The sequence below is a fragment of the Nansenia antarctica genome (assembly GCF_963989245.1).
Source record: "Nansenia antarctica genome assembly, chromosome: 2".
Taxonomy (NCBI): Eukaryota; Metazoa; Chordata; class Actinopteri; order Argentiniformes; family Microstomatidae; genus Nansenia; species Nansenia antarctica.
Genome location: NC_137675.1, coordinates 73,872,850 through 73,887,603, shown reverse-complemented (window position 1 = coordinate 73,887,603; position 14,754 = coordinate 73,872,850). Strand labels below are relative to the sequence as shown.

Here is a 14,754-nt window from a genome sequence, read left to right as displayed (position 1 = left end):
ACCTGATGTACGTACAGTAGCTTCCGTTATTTGAGTTATTTTTGCGGCATTATTTACAGTACATTTCTGTGATTCCTCACTTCAGTATGAAGCTACACCGTGACCGTATATCCACAAACTAAAGGAGGAAATAGGTTTTCAAAAATTTAAGTGCTGTGAAAACGAGAGTCCACAGAAGAAAACCGAAGCCCATGTCATAATCTCCAGCTCTAGCTGTGAGTGTGCAATCACTGGGGCCATGGTAATGGTAAATGGTAAATGGACTGCACTTATATAGCACCTTTTTTGCTGCTCCAAAGCTGCTCCAAAGCGCTTTACAACGGCCTCTCATTCACCCATTCACACACACACATTCACACACCAATGGCGGCCATGCCACTGTGCACCATGAGACCCTGGGGCCACTGCATCATTGTTAGCAAACCGGCCCTCTGACAACACTGATATGAAACACGGATCAGGTGACAGATTTTCAGCACAATCGCACTGCAGGTGAAAGGTGTGTGGACAACCCCCGTCCTCTCCCTCTTCTCTTCGCCCCCCCCCCCGGTCCCCTTTCCTTTCCTCTTCAGTGTCATGTTTCTAGAGGTGGTCAGGGTGTGGGCAAGACAGTAAGAGGAGGAGAGGGGAAGGGAGTTTTGGAAAAATATGGAAAACCCGCACTTTGCCCTCCCCTCTTTAGCTTTCCCTCCCTCCCTGCCCTCACCCCACCTCCCCCTTACTCCCTGTCACTCACCCCCTTCCTGTTGTCTCATGTTTCCGGGAGTGGGGGGGACAGTACAGGATGAGGAGGGGTTGATGCGGGGAGGGGGGTTGGGAGTGCTGGGGTGGGTTGGGAGTCCAAGGGTGGGTGGGGGCTAAGGTGACGCCCTATGCAGTGTCCTAAAGGGCTGACCTTCACAATCTGCATATGTCTGCCCTGGGACACTGGGGACTCTGACACCTCCGCACTAGTGCTGCTGGGGCAGTCTGCTTCCCTCCTTCCCTGCCCCTTTCTCTCTCTCTCTCTCTCTCTCTCTCTCTCTCTCTCTCTTTCTCTCTCTCTCTCTCTGCCTCTCTCTCTCTGCCTCTCTCTCTCTCTCTCTCTGCACTGGTGCTGCTTGGGTGCCAAACCAACCATCTACCTCACACACACACACACACACACACACACACACACACACACTGGTTTTAACTGGTCTTGGCTCCTGTTCAAAACCCCTTAGACGTCCGGAGAACACCATCAATAAGCTTCTATCCACCTCCGTTTGGAGCGCTGACACTTGGCTGCCCTCACAGTCTCCAACATCAGAGAAAGAACATTCACTATGGTCAAAATGTGTACATGTGAAAACTGTAATAGTGACACCAGGTACACCGAGTGTTTCGAGGGCAATGTGGTTTTACTCATTTCCCGAAAACAATCTTGTCCATGTGCAAGGTTGTTGTTGGTCCTGTTCAAGCGCAATTGTTGGTTGCGAGTTGCACCAAATTTCTATGGATCAGTGAAAGTAAGCTGTCATGTTCACATGATGTTATGATTATTCTGTATAATATATAGAGCTAAATATCACAAATGTTTATCTGTAAATTAACTATATTTCGCTGTCTTACTGCCCGTCTACAGCGTCATTTAATGCACAGTACATATTTGTGCCTTCTATTTTTGCCTTCTAAACTCCCCTGTCCAGCAGATCGTGTCATACTGGCTCCAAAACTAATCACTTTCATAGGTGTCATGACTGTTAGACAGTTATTCAAAGAGCCATTCTGGCACAGTGTTTGTCTGAACAGCGTCCGTACTGGAAAGGTGGCCATTTGAGAAGACGACGAGAGATGGGAGGGGCGGAGTCTGTCAATAGAGATGGGAGGGGGGGGGGGGGGGGAGTCTGTAAATAGCCAATTGACCATGTGGCTCATTATACATGCGACTCATCATACTGTACTGTAGGTCAGTCCTTGCATCCATAGGTCTGTCTATGACATTGACAGTGGTTACATTTCTCCAGCCCCATCCCTCTGCTTTTTAGCCAAAAAGTGGCAGGGAGCCCACTTTGTTGTTGTTTGACAGATTAGATTAAGCCTCTATTCACATCTGTTTCAAATCAACACTCAATCAAAGGCTAACAACACGCTGTTCGTGGGTCTCGCCAGACTGGACGTGGGAGTGTCTTTGGGTCAGCTCGTTGGCACTCTTGCACACTGGGATTTCTAGGTTTTCATTAGTACAGATTTATGGGTAATTCCAAGATATCTGGGCCGACAGTTAAATGTGGTGTTGATGACGAGTGGGGGAGCCTGCTAATAAGGAAGAGTGTGTTCTCCTGCATTACTTATTTTGAGCCTCCACATGTATTTTCAGGGTCATTCTCAGACTTTGTGTTTTTACAATCACTTACCGAGATAGAACAGGTTAGTTCTCATGATGGCCTAATCAAGAACAAGAATCCATCTGGTTACACACACAGTTACACTGCACAGACCACAGTTACATTTAAAAAAAATAAATACATTTCAATCCATGAATTGAATTTCAATTCCACTCCTGAATAGGTAAAAATGGAATACACCCTCCAACTGGAGACTCATTTTGACCAACTCATTCATTCCAGAATCACATTCTAGAAAGAACACAACATTCTAATATAATTGTCATAGAAAGACCTATGCCATTGTGGAGGATACTGTCCACTGACCAACTAATGTGGACCACTTCCATGACAGACTAAGTACATTATCACCATGGGTGTGAGTAGACAGACATGCACATGTCTGCAGAGAGGTGTTCCAGGGCTAGCCAGTGACTCACACTCAGATAGGTAGATATAGGAGCGCAGGAGTCCTTAGCCTATGGAAGGCTTAGCACCACGCTAATCTGTAGAGGTGGGAAAGGGATGCAATGGTCGACAAATCTCCTCTCCCTTTCTTTCTCTCTCTCCCTCTCTCCCTGTCTCTCTTATCACACTCTCCCCACTCTCTATCTCCCCCTCATCCTTATCCCCCCAGTCTCCCTATTCACCTCTACTTATATCAATCTATATTATTCCTCACTTTTACTCCCTAACCCTTTCACTCTTCCTCTCTTCTACACTTCTCTCACTCTCTCTCTTGACTTCTCTCACTCTTCTGGTGCCCTCCACCCTGCTTTCTTTCTTTCTTCAAGTCAAGTCAATGTTTATTTATACAGCACATTTACAACGACAAAACAGCCGCCCAAAGTGCTTAACAGATAAGACACTAGTAAAAGAAAACAACAAATAAAAATACACTAAAACAAAAAACAAGGTGCAATACAAAGCTTATGTAAAGCCTCAACGCTCTGGGCAGATCTGACGTGGAGGGGGAGGCTATTCCAGAGCCTAGGGGCTGCCTTTGCTAAGGTTCTATCCCCTCTGGTTTTTAGTCTGGTCCTAGGGACCTACAGCAGCAGCTGGTCAGCTGACCTTAAGGCTCTGGATGGGGTATGGGGGCGATGAAGATCAGCCAAGTACGTAGGTGCCTTCCCGTTTAGTGATTTAAAAACAATCAAGAGTAATTAAAAATCAATACGGAAGCGAACGGGGAGCCAGTGGAGTGAGGCCAAGATTGGGGTTATTTGGTCACAATCTTGGTGCAGTAGAGCAGCAGCATTTTGGACTAGCTGCAGTCAACGGAGCAGAGACTGGTCGATACTAACATACAGGGAGTTGCAGGAGTTGCAGGGAGTTGCTAGGTCCTTCTGCGGAAGGTAGGCCCTTGTTTTAGTGAGGAGTCTGAGGTGAATTTTTTTACCACAGAGCAGACCTGCTTGGTGAATTTGGAGTCACTATCAAAAATCTCTTGTCTTCTATTCTCTTATTTTGCCCTGGCTGTCCCCCACCTAGAACCCTCTCTTCCCCCTCCCTCCATCCACCCTGCCCTCCATCTCTTACCTTGTGGCAGTCTCCCCCTGACAGGACTTCCTGGATGAAAACGGCGGGGCCATCAGGTCTGTTGGAGCCTCCTCCGATGGTGATGCCCAGGGTGCTCGATCGTGCCACAGAGATCAGCTGGATCACTCCCTCACCCGGGTGACTGGAGGGGGAAGACACACACACACACACACACACACACACACACACTCAGTCACACATAATCCACACACTGATACCCACAGTGTACAGTACCTACAGTACAATACACATTTTTTTTTGCTTTTGCTGCTGACATGGCAGTCCTGAAAAGTAAAAATCTTTGGAGTTGAGGTATAATAATGTTTCACCTGAGAGAGCGTATTAGAGGTCCAGTGTTGTTGTACGTGCCTTGAGAACCCGCAGGACTCAACAGCAAAGGACTCTGGGAGCGGGAGGAGGACCCGGACGATGTGCTGTCCAGGTATCTGTTGCCTGCTGATTCAGGGAGGGGACAACAAGAGACGAGTGAAAAAAGTATTTCTTTCCTCATCGGCCTTTCCTTCATGATCCCTGAATTGAAGGGACTTCTGCCTAGACCTTTTACCTATCTGTTGTCACGTAAGAAAGGAGAAAACAACAGGAACACATTGGGACTAGGCCCATGTCTAACTGTGCCCTTCAGGTAGACTAAGAGGGAGATGCACCCCAAGAAAGAAGTCGGGGTGACAGAAAAATGAATCGTACCATAACACAGGGAGTCTACAGACCTTCCACCAGGGGGCAGTCTAATTAGGTATTACAGGAGAACGAAACATGAAACGTGTTTCAAGGCCATTCAGTTTCTGCTGTTACAGATATCCTATTTAACGCTCCAAGGGGACTCGTCGCACCACTGCCTCTGGACTTGAAAAAACGCATTGCCTGACAAGTGTTTAGTAAGCTTGATCTGCCCTAAGCTGTATATAATACCCACCCTGCTGAGGAGGGAGAAACTAGCCAAATTGCCCAGGACCTGTTATAATAGGGTGTGATTTTATTTTTGTGGTGCCCTCAATGCCAAGATGAAGCGAACATGAGAGTCAGAATGCTGCTGAACTTATTCAAGTGGACATCTTGAAAATTGTGAGGGGCAAACTGTAACGGCTTTACAATATATCAATACATAAAGTGTGTAATACACCTGCAATTCACTCACTGCTGGGGAACTACATTAGCTAAACACAGACATTTCACCTAAATTGCACTCCCGCTACCTACAACCCAACAAATGAAGGCAATGGTACTTGATATCACTAGAGTGCATGATTTATTTTCACTATATTTCGAATGCTTATGCTTGTCAACAACCTTGTAAAAAGCATAAAATACTGCTTTTTTCTACTGCACTCTATTGTGTTTATCCTATTTTTGTTAGAAACGTCTGTTAATGCATGTATCACACCCAGCACAAACAGATGTTCACAATTGCATAATGGACAAGTGCACCGTCATAAGCTATTTTCAAAGGCCCACTTACTCCACACACACACACACACACACACACACACCCTGATTTAGACCCTGATTTAGAAAGGATTATCACGTTACTAAATCCAAAAAGGTTTCTTTTTTCATACCGATGTAAACAAACATGTTTTCTGGTATTAAGTGGCACTAGTGACTACAGTTGCAATTCTAGGGGAAAGTGTCTAAGCATGATAACACATTGTCTAAAGTCTGTGGGGGGAAATAGTGATTGAGATCACATTGGAGAGCCTCGTTAGGAAAAATAGTATTGATTGGAAGGGGAGAGAGTAGGGGTGTAATGGTTTACCAAGCCCACGGTTCGGTTCATACCTCGATATTTAGATCTCGGTTCAGTTCAACAGAACAACAGAAAACAACAACTAAATCAATCACTTCCTGTCAGTTGTACAGACCTGTCACCTGGTGTGACTCTCATACAAGGCTGGTGTTGGGAGCGCTGGCCTTTTTATTTCCTACTCCTGTGTAATGTGACGGACAGTCACACCGATGTACAGGAGCCACCTAATGAAAGGGGCACTGGCCATCTCATCAGTGATTTGAGATGGTGCTTGCTTGTATAGAATAGGCACCACAAGTGCCCCGCGGTGGTGTAGTGGTCTAAGCACTGGCCACTAGTGCAAGTTGCCCACCGGGGACTGGGATCGTATCCCAGCTCGCCAGATCCGGATATGGCTGGGGCACACACGGGGAGCGACATATTGGGCGGCCGCTCCCGAGGGCGGTATAGGAGTAGTTCCGGACAAGGATCCGTCGCGCAACAGTCTGGTGCTGGAGTAACGGTACTGGGCTCGAGGAGCCAGTCAGCTAGTCTGCCTGGCGCCCTCCTCTGGGACTGCCGGCCACGGGGTCGTGCGGCGGATCCTACGCAATAGGCAGGGGATAATTGGATGCTAGGTTGGGTTCAATTGGCTACCAAATTGGGTGAAAAAGGGGGATAAAATCTGAAAAAACTAATAAAAAAATAAATAAAAATAAAAAAATAAATAAATTAAAAAAGAATAGGCACCACTTTCTGGGTGTTAAGTGAGTGTTAAGTTGAATAGTATGAATAGTATTTCATAACATTCACTACTTTCTGGAATCCACGATTCTCAACCACAGAGTCACTGATAGGGCTTTCACACCGGCAAAGAACCGTGCCGGTTCGCGTTCGCGTTCGGAAACCTCCGAACGTTGGCGCTGTCTGGCGAACGAGACAGCGCCAACGTTCGGAGGTTCCCAAACGCGAACGCGAACCGGCACGGTTCTTTGCCGGTGTGAAAGCCCTAAGAGTGGGTTACATACTGCACTTGTGGTGCCCCTGAATATACCTACATTACCTCAGTAATCTTTTTGACCTCATTGGAGTTCGCTGGGAGTTTGGGAGTAAATGATTGCAGCTGGGAGGCAGAGCTGAACAGGTTTTCTCTTCGCCGCTCTAACAGCAGTGTCAGGGTGATTTCGGGGCGGATGAGAGAGCATGTTCATGGTATTACCACTAACGTACTGTTTGCAATTCGCTCTGCAGTGCCGACAGACAGTGACATTTCTGTCCACAATTCTCTTCTCATTTTACAAAGTGGACTGAAAAGTGCAAATAAGGCCAAACAGTAGATTATCACACAGGTGGCGGATTCTCCATTTCAGGCACTCCTGACCCCCACACGCCATCACCAAAAAGCTGCTAACGCTTCGTCTGCGGCTTGTACTGTCCCTTGTTCTGTCCCTTGTACTGTCCCTTGTTCTGTCCCTTGTACTGTCCCTTGTCACAAATGTTAAAAGATTGTGGATTTCAACTGTTGCTAAGTTTGAAATATTTTGAATTTAAAACCTACTCCTAACAATCAGAAAAAAATGCTACCCCAAAAAATGATTTGATGTTCCTCCAATTTTTATATAAACCCCTCAAAAAAAGTTCGGAAACGTTATTTCGGTCGATTATTCCTCCCCTTTAATAATACCAATTGGTATTTTATTTTATATAGTTGGAAAGCCTGATTAGTCACCTTTACAACGAGGTATAACTTGTAAGGATCATGCATTCGTGGAATGAGCAACACAGCTAAACGTGTGGGTAGCGGCCCAAAAATATTTGCCAAAATCCCCTATATTCTTCTGCTGGTATTCACTCTCGTTTTGAGTTTCTTGGTGGATTGGATGATTGCATTCTCCCACAGTAATAAGGAAAAAACAACACATATTGGCCATTTTTACACTTTATTCATTTGACACTGTCAGGGACCTCATTAGCGTGTGGAAGATCCATACGCAGTCACAACAGCTTCTCACCTCCTCCTCATGCTGGTCATTCCTCAACCAGGATTTGCCGCAAGTCAGCCAACATGGTTGCGTTGGTCACTCTGGCACGTACAGCACGCCCAAGCTGATCCCATAAGTCTTCAATTGGGTTGAGGTCTGGATTCACGGCAGGCCATTCCATCCTCTCCACTCCCAAATTCTGGAGGTACTCTGTGATGATCCTGGCTCTGTGGGGGCGAGCGTTGTTATCCTGGTGGATGGAGTTAGGTCCCAGATTCTGGAGATATGGGATCGCCACTGGCCCCAGAATATCATTCCTGTCAATTAGGTGCCATTCAGGTGCCAGTCACACACCTGTGACTGACATACACCTGCCAGCACTTGAAGCTCAAAACGAGAGTGAATACCAACAGAAGAATATTGCAGGGACATTTTTTTGGGCCGCTACCCACACGTTTAGCTGTGTAACTCATTCCACAAATGCATGATCCTTACAAGTTGTACCTCGTTGTAAAGGTGACTAATCAGGCTTTCCAACGATATAAAATACAATACCAATTGGTATTATTAAAGGGGAGGAAGAATCGACTGAAATAACGTTTCCAAACTTTTTTTGAGGGGTTTATTTCCAACAGGGCATGGCAAGCTCAATGTATGCAATACTGAGTTTTACTTCATGCAAACCATGGTCCATGTACCGAGGGGCTTGTATCCTAAAACCCACAAAACCATTACCGTTAGGAGAGGGTCATCACTACTGTGTGCTGAGTTGGATATGGGGGGGGGGGTTTACTGTACCATGCGGGAGACAATGGTAAAGACTAAGTGGGACCCTTGGGACGACCCGACTCTGATATCACTGACGTCACCCCATTGAAGTTGAGATTTAAAACAGTTAAGGTAAGGGTTAACATTAGGGTTAGGTTAGGTAAGGGTTAGGGATGACACTAGGGTATCTAAGCATCTACCGAGGACATACCATATAAAAAAAGAGTAAGAGGAGATGTCAAACCTGGTGGCTGAACGGGAGAGTTGCGTGTCGACCCTGCACCGCTGTTAGAGCCATACTTCTCCAGCAGCTCAGCAAATTCTCTTCTTCAGGGAAACAAAATTGAAAGAAAATTATACAAACATCTCTAACACACAATGCCCTTACACAGATGGCTCCCCCCACCCACGATTTAACACCCAGTGGAACCGCTGAAAATATCATATCACCCAAAATGATAGCGGACAAGTTAATACCTTGATGTATTAACTCAATGACTTTGCATATTGAGTTCCCAAATGGTATCATGTGGACAGGACAAGTCATTGGTGATGTTATCTAAACCCCCCTAAAATAGACCAATAACAGTTGGGCTGCCTGTTAAGGTCAGATGAGATTGAAAACGAGAGATGAGTGTTTGTGAGACAGGATATTACATGTTACATTATGAGCGGCGCAAACAGCATTTTTAGCTATTCCCTCAGTGTCTTTCAAACCCTCAGTAAATAACCTTTTTTTCATAAAATGCAGTCCACTTCAACCACTTCAACATCCTCTTGAACGGGTGGCACTTCTGCTGGTTGCAGTTGTTCTTATCGAAATTGTACTTATGATGACTGTGATGTATAGCTGACTCACTCACTTTAGACAAATGTACTTTTGCAAGTTGCTTTGGATAAGTGTCTGTGACCAACATTTTTTTTTAAATGTAAAAAATGAAATCTTGTCACTGTACGTTAAACGATATAAGGTGAGATTTTCCTAACTGAACATTTTCTGTCTTTTATATTTTCTGTGTTTTATATTTTCTGTCTGCTTTATTCTTCTAAAGTATATATTAGACTAAAAGAAGTCACACTGACACGCATGGCTTGACTGTGTCAACATGGGAGCAAGTGACATTCATTAAGAATATAAGGAGTGTTTACACCTGTCTGATCCTTCAAGATCTGCAGGCCATTCAGTGTTAAGGGCATGGGGGTAGGGGGTTGAATAAGGATAGGGTGTGTGTGTGTGTAGGGAATTCCTGCTTTACCTACGCAATTGGTACACAATGACCTGAGAGGTTCATATTGATCCCCAGGGCTCCATTTAAAACCTCTAACCTCTCCCCCCCCCCCCCCCCCCCTCTCTCTCTGTCTGTCTGTCTCTATCACCAGACACTCCTCGACTGTCAAATATGGGTCAACAACATCTTTCTTGTTTCTCTGTCCCAAAAGCCCTCCATCCTCCTTAACTCAAGGGCAGGAAGTCCCTCTTTGCAAGTGAGACATCAGATGTGACAGATCTTATCAGGACAGTGTGACAGAGAACTCCACTGGAGCCAAGTGCTTCTGAACCTTAGAGTTAGAGGGGGAATGTACACTTGTGTATCTGTGTGTTGTATTTCCCCCCAGGAGAACAGGTTATTTTATCTGTTTGATTAACAGAGTAGTGTTGTTTTGCTTCAGTATGAATGGAGCCTTTAGTGTGTGTGTGTTCTGTTCTGTTCTGCTGCCCATTGCAGCTTCCTTTATGACAGCTGTACAGTTTCCCTTGTAAAACGATTATTTACCTCTCAGCGAAATCCTGGTTAAATAAAGGTTTGCTTTAAATAGAATACATAAATATAATATAAATACATATTCTATTCTATTTTCTATCCCCACTTGTAATGTGAACTAACAATAGAATAGTGCTGAGGATTTAACAAAATCGGAAGTCGGGGGAGAGAGAGGTAAACATGGAAAGACAGAGAGGCAGACACTAAGAGAGAGAGAGAGAGAGAGAGAGAGACAGATACAGATACAGAGAGTCATAATCCCTCCCCTCCCCTCCTTTCCTGTCTCCTCTCCCTTCTTCATCCCTCCTGCCCTGGCCTCTGCATTGGTTAAGGTACAGAGCGCAGATTAAAGCTGCGAGATGCACAGGCTCATCTCATCAGGAGCACAGCCCACAGCTTAGCTCTCCTGCCTGCCTGTGCCCCTCCAGTCTGCTCTCATTTCCCCAGATACAGAGGGAGGGATAAGACCTCAGCCTCCATTCATTCAGTCATTCATTCAGTCAGAGGGGTCCTGGAGCAAACATAAATACTGAGTGAATTTCAGCCTGGTAATAATAGGGTTAATAATGATAATAATAATAATAATAATAATAAACAACTTCTTGTATTTGGCCACTGGTACTGTATGAATGATCATAGTGGAACACCTCAGCCCCTTTTGATCAATATTGAGTGAATCATTGTGTTAGATATAGTGTGTGAGCTGTAACTTACTATAGAGTCTAACACAGTACCCCTTCACTGTAGGGGATTCCTGTGTTGAGATATTGTGAGGTATTCAGTTCTATTTTACAGTGTGCCCTCTAGAATGTACATTAATGGAGAACACTAACACCGCAGGCCACAAGTTGGCGTATGTAACAGTCTAGACATGCACCAATAAAAATGCTGTTAACCCAACACTGGCCCAGTGACATACTGTACAGTGCGAAGATCTTATTGGTTGGGATCAAGTAAGCCTGGGGAGATGATCCATATGATGCTTCTTGTGTGTGACGCGACAGCTTGCTTGACCTGGTTTCTGCTGACTCACATTCCCTTTTGTCAACATACAGCATGTCAACATACCACGTTGTTGCTACGCGTCTTGGTCACACAAAGGGAACTGTCAAACTGCTAAAAACAGTACCAGGTCATTGGCCCTCTGGAGCTCAAATCAAATAAGGCCATACAAACTTGATTAATTGTTTATCGAATGCCCCGCTTCACTTTTTTCAAAGGGCTAAGTAGGCAATCACATACAGTATGCCCCCCCAAATGAAATTATTTATTATAAATTCTAGTTAGGCTATTCTTTCTTTTTTTGCCAGGTATCGACCACAAATATAAAGGTCACTAGTCCAGCAGTTTTGGATGACTGTGTTTTTCCATCTTTCCATTGATGTTGGCTTGTTGCTAAGTGCTGCCAGGGGGAGGCAGGCAGAAAAGGAAGTGCCGGGGGGGGGGCCCCAAAATGTCAGCCACATTGCCAGGGTCCCTCTTTGAAAAGGAAGCCAAGTAGCTCAAGGAGCGTAGCCAACAGATCTAGTTTATGAACAAAATAATTTATTTTTTTCTCTGAATAATTAAAAAGGTCAGCTTTTTAAATAGTTTCACTTTTGAGTGGACAGGCCAACGTGTTAGAAAAAGTGCAAGGATCGAAATGAGTGCATCCAATGAAACTCTTAAAGGGATAGTTCGGATATCCACTTACATGGGGTGTTGTAGGCTCACCAGACAATATCATTTATTGGTCGTATATTTTTTTATATTTCATTTTTCATATGTATTTCTTTGGCTGGCTCTGGGGTAGCATTTAGCCTTACCAATGTACATGAATGGGATCACCTGTATGTTATACGCTGCACGTTGTGCCTAACAACTCCCCCTACCTGTGACAATATCAACGCTAAATCACAGCCTCTGTGGTATTATTGCATATAGTCCTTATAACCTACCTTGCTTCCTCATCCCTGGCTATCAGAAGGCGCATATGACTGGATGAGGACGATGCCCTCAGGATGTCCACAGCTCTGTAAAAACCACACACAGAAAAAAACAGATGTTTATCTATCTACAGTATCATAACCACGTTGCATTCGTCTTCCTGTTGGTCGTTTTCAATGATGAGAGCGTTACTGTGCTCCTACCTTTCACTTGTGATTCCAATCAAAGTCACCCCGTTCACCTCCAGAATTTGGTCACCAGGCTGCAGGTGCCCTGTGAGAGGTCAACACAAGGTCAAGGTCAAGGGCCGGACAAAAATGTCACAAGGGCTGACAAAGAATTAAGCACATGGAATTGTATCACAGGATGCAGTGATCTTAGAACCACTTAGGGTCAACAACATGATGGATATTAGAGGTCATACATGAACCTGATGAATTCCAATGAACTGCAATGATTTTAATGCATGTTGTGCTTTTTACCATGACAATATGGTTGCAAAATTCCCGTAGGTTTGGGAAACTTTCTGATCAATTATCTGAACGTACACACATGCACACTTGCAACCCTACATGGCAATAAGGAGGAGTACAGCCCAAGTACGACTCCAATCCCTCACTTGCAGACAAAATGCCCCCAGTCCCTCCCACACCTCTGCCTGATCTGTGTGTAACTACGGTAACAAGGATTTCTAATACTGGCTAATGAGAGATTCAGGTCACTATCAGAGAACAATGTAAGAACACTTAAAGGGAGTATAAGAGTAAGACCATAAGCCCTTACAGTAAGTCTGTTTATATACATACCGTAACTGTTAAAGTAGTCCAACCTGTGAAGGACACTCACCCACTAGAGCTGTCTCTCAAGCCTTCAGCATGTGTATGTGGTACAGATGATACTCAGCACCAAAAATTGAATTGGAAAGAGACCCCGATTTCTATGAATTTCCCTTTTCAACCAATTATTCATAATCTCCTATCTCTAAGGGAAAGGACACTACACATCAACACTTCCTGGGAAGGTATGATGCACTTCCTGACATTATCAGAGGTGACGTGTTGACGGAAGGTAGTTAGGAGAGGGGTCAAACCGAGAGCTAGTTCAGCCTAATTCTGTTGTCTGCCCCTCTGTTTGACTTCTCACTATCTCTACAGGTGCAGGTGCATCATTTATAAATTATCTGTTGTGTTTGTCCACCTTCCATGAGTTGGAGGACTGCTACCTTGTAGAGCTTCTTAAATCTGAAATGTTTTGGAGCAGTGAAAGTAGGGCATGTTTGTGTGTGTGTGTGTGTGTGTGTGTGTGTGTGTGTGTGTGTGTGTGTGTGTGTGTGTGTGTGTGTCTGTGTGTGTGTGTGTGTGTGTGTGTTATTCAAATTAATATACATGCCCTAACGAGAGAGGCGATGTCTTCCAAATACTTACTCTTACCCACTGGTTCATGAGCCTGACCTGGACAGAGGGTATATTGTTTCAAATCTTGCCCTGGTAACCTGTTTACAATCACTCTCTAGTGAGCTAACTCTATTGGGACTCGTTACTGACCTTTATTATAATCCTTATCACTGGTATAATTCCAGCCGAAAATTCCCCAAATTTCACTGCAATATGATATGATCAAGACAAGTGCAGTGTTACATTTCCATTAGTTCAATTCATAAGAGAGGAAAGAGAAAGTGAAACACAGTACAGACCGCATTTCACAAATCTCAATACATTTAGCAGAATTTCTCAAAGCAGTTACACAGTAATATTCATGTCCAATATAATTAACCAAAACCCCTGATGCACTCTACATCAAAGACGGTTTATTAGAAAGAGTCTCCTATAGCATACACATTTTTTTTTCTTTCGAACGCTTCCGGTAACTACTGTTTTCTCCGATTGTTATACCATGAGGCACAAAATAATGACTTCTATATGAGCATGTTCTATATTGCATGCAACGATAGACAGAAATCTCTTGCATGGGTAAGCTGATACGTAATAGAAATATGTACTGCCTTTTTGAATTCACCATGCAGAAACAGCCATTTCGCTTGTTACATAAATGATGTCCCCGACTATACGTATATGAGTCCCAGATGAGCTCATTAGGTTCGAGAAAACGGCAGAGGAAAGCCGGGGGTCCAATTAAGGAAAATGTCCTCTTGAAAAAGGCAACAAGCTAAAACGATGAGCACTTCCTCGCTTTCTGTTTTTGTTATTTTATAATTAAATGAAATGAACTACATACAAATACAAATACAACCTATTTTGGAGTGTGTTTTCACACATGGAGTTATTAACCCTACTATGCACACATAGTAAAACACTGTAAATATCTGAGTAACACTGAGCTAATCTAAACCTACAGACTTCACACAGTATGAATTATACACGGAAATGTAATCCGATGATCCGATGTAATGATCTGACTTTTCTTCCGCGTTGTTGAAAATCAATGACACATCGCTAGTCAACTAACACAGCTTGTTTTGTGAGCCTGCTATCAATGCAAAGTAGTGTTATAGTTAACTAGGTAGCAGTGGTTTACTCCCCCAATCCATTTCGTTGCAGTATTGTATTTTGTCTTGACTAGCGAGTTTGTGTTGTGATTCTCAACAACGTTGAAACGTATTACCGTGTTTTAAAAGAAAATTCTGAACATTTTGATTGGTTGCCGACATGCGGACCAAATGA

General features: G+C 44.2%; 1 protein-coding gene across 1 annotated transcript in view; it reads right to left on the bottom strand.

Moving 5' to 3' along the window:
* The window catches only part of LOC308150587 (syntaxin-binding protein 4), a gene marked incomplete at both ends in the record, with an annotated part of 52,595 nt that overhangs the window by 29,155 nt on the left and 8,686 nt on the right, over nucleotides 1-14,754 (bottom strand). The window contains 5 exons of the mRNA XM_080523402.1: nucleotides 3,891-4,032; nucleotides 4,220-4,346; nucleotides 8,629-8,711; nucleotides 12,085-12,159; nucleotides 12,277-12,346. Coding sequence (XP_080379528.1) covers nucleotides 3,891-4,032; nucleotides 4,220-4,346; nucleotides 8,629-8,711; nucleotides 12,085-12,159; nucleotides 12,277-12,346 — 497 coding nt within the window. The remainder of the gene's footprint in view (nucleotides 1-3,890; nucleotides 4,033-4,219; nucleotides 4,347-8,628; nucleotides 8,712-12,084; nucleotides 12,160-12,276; nucleotides 12,347-14,754) is intronic.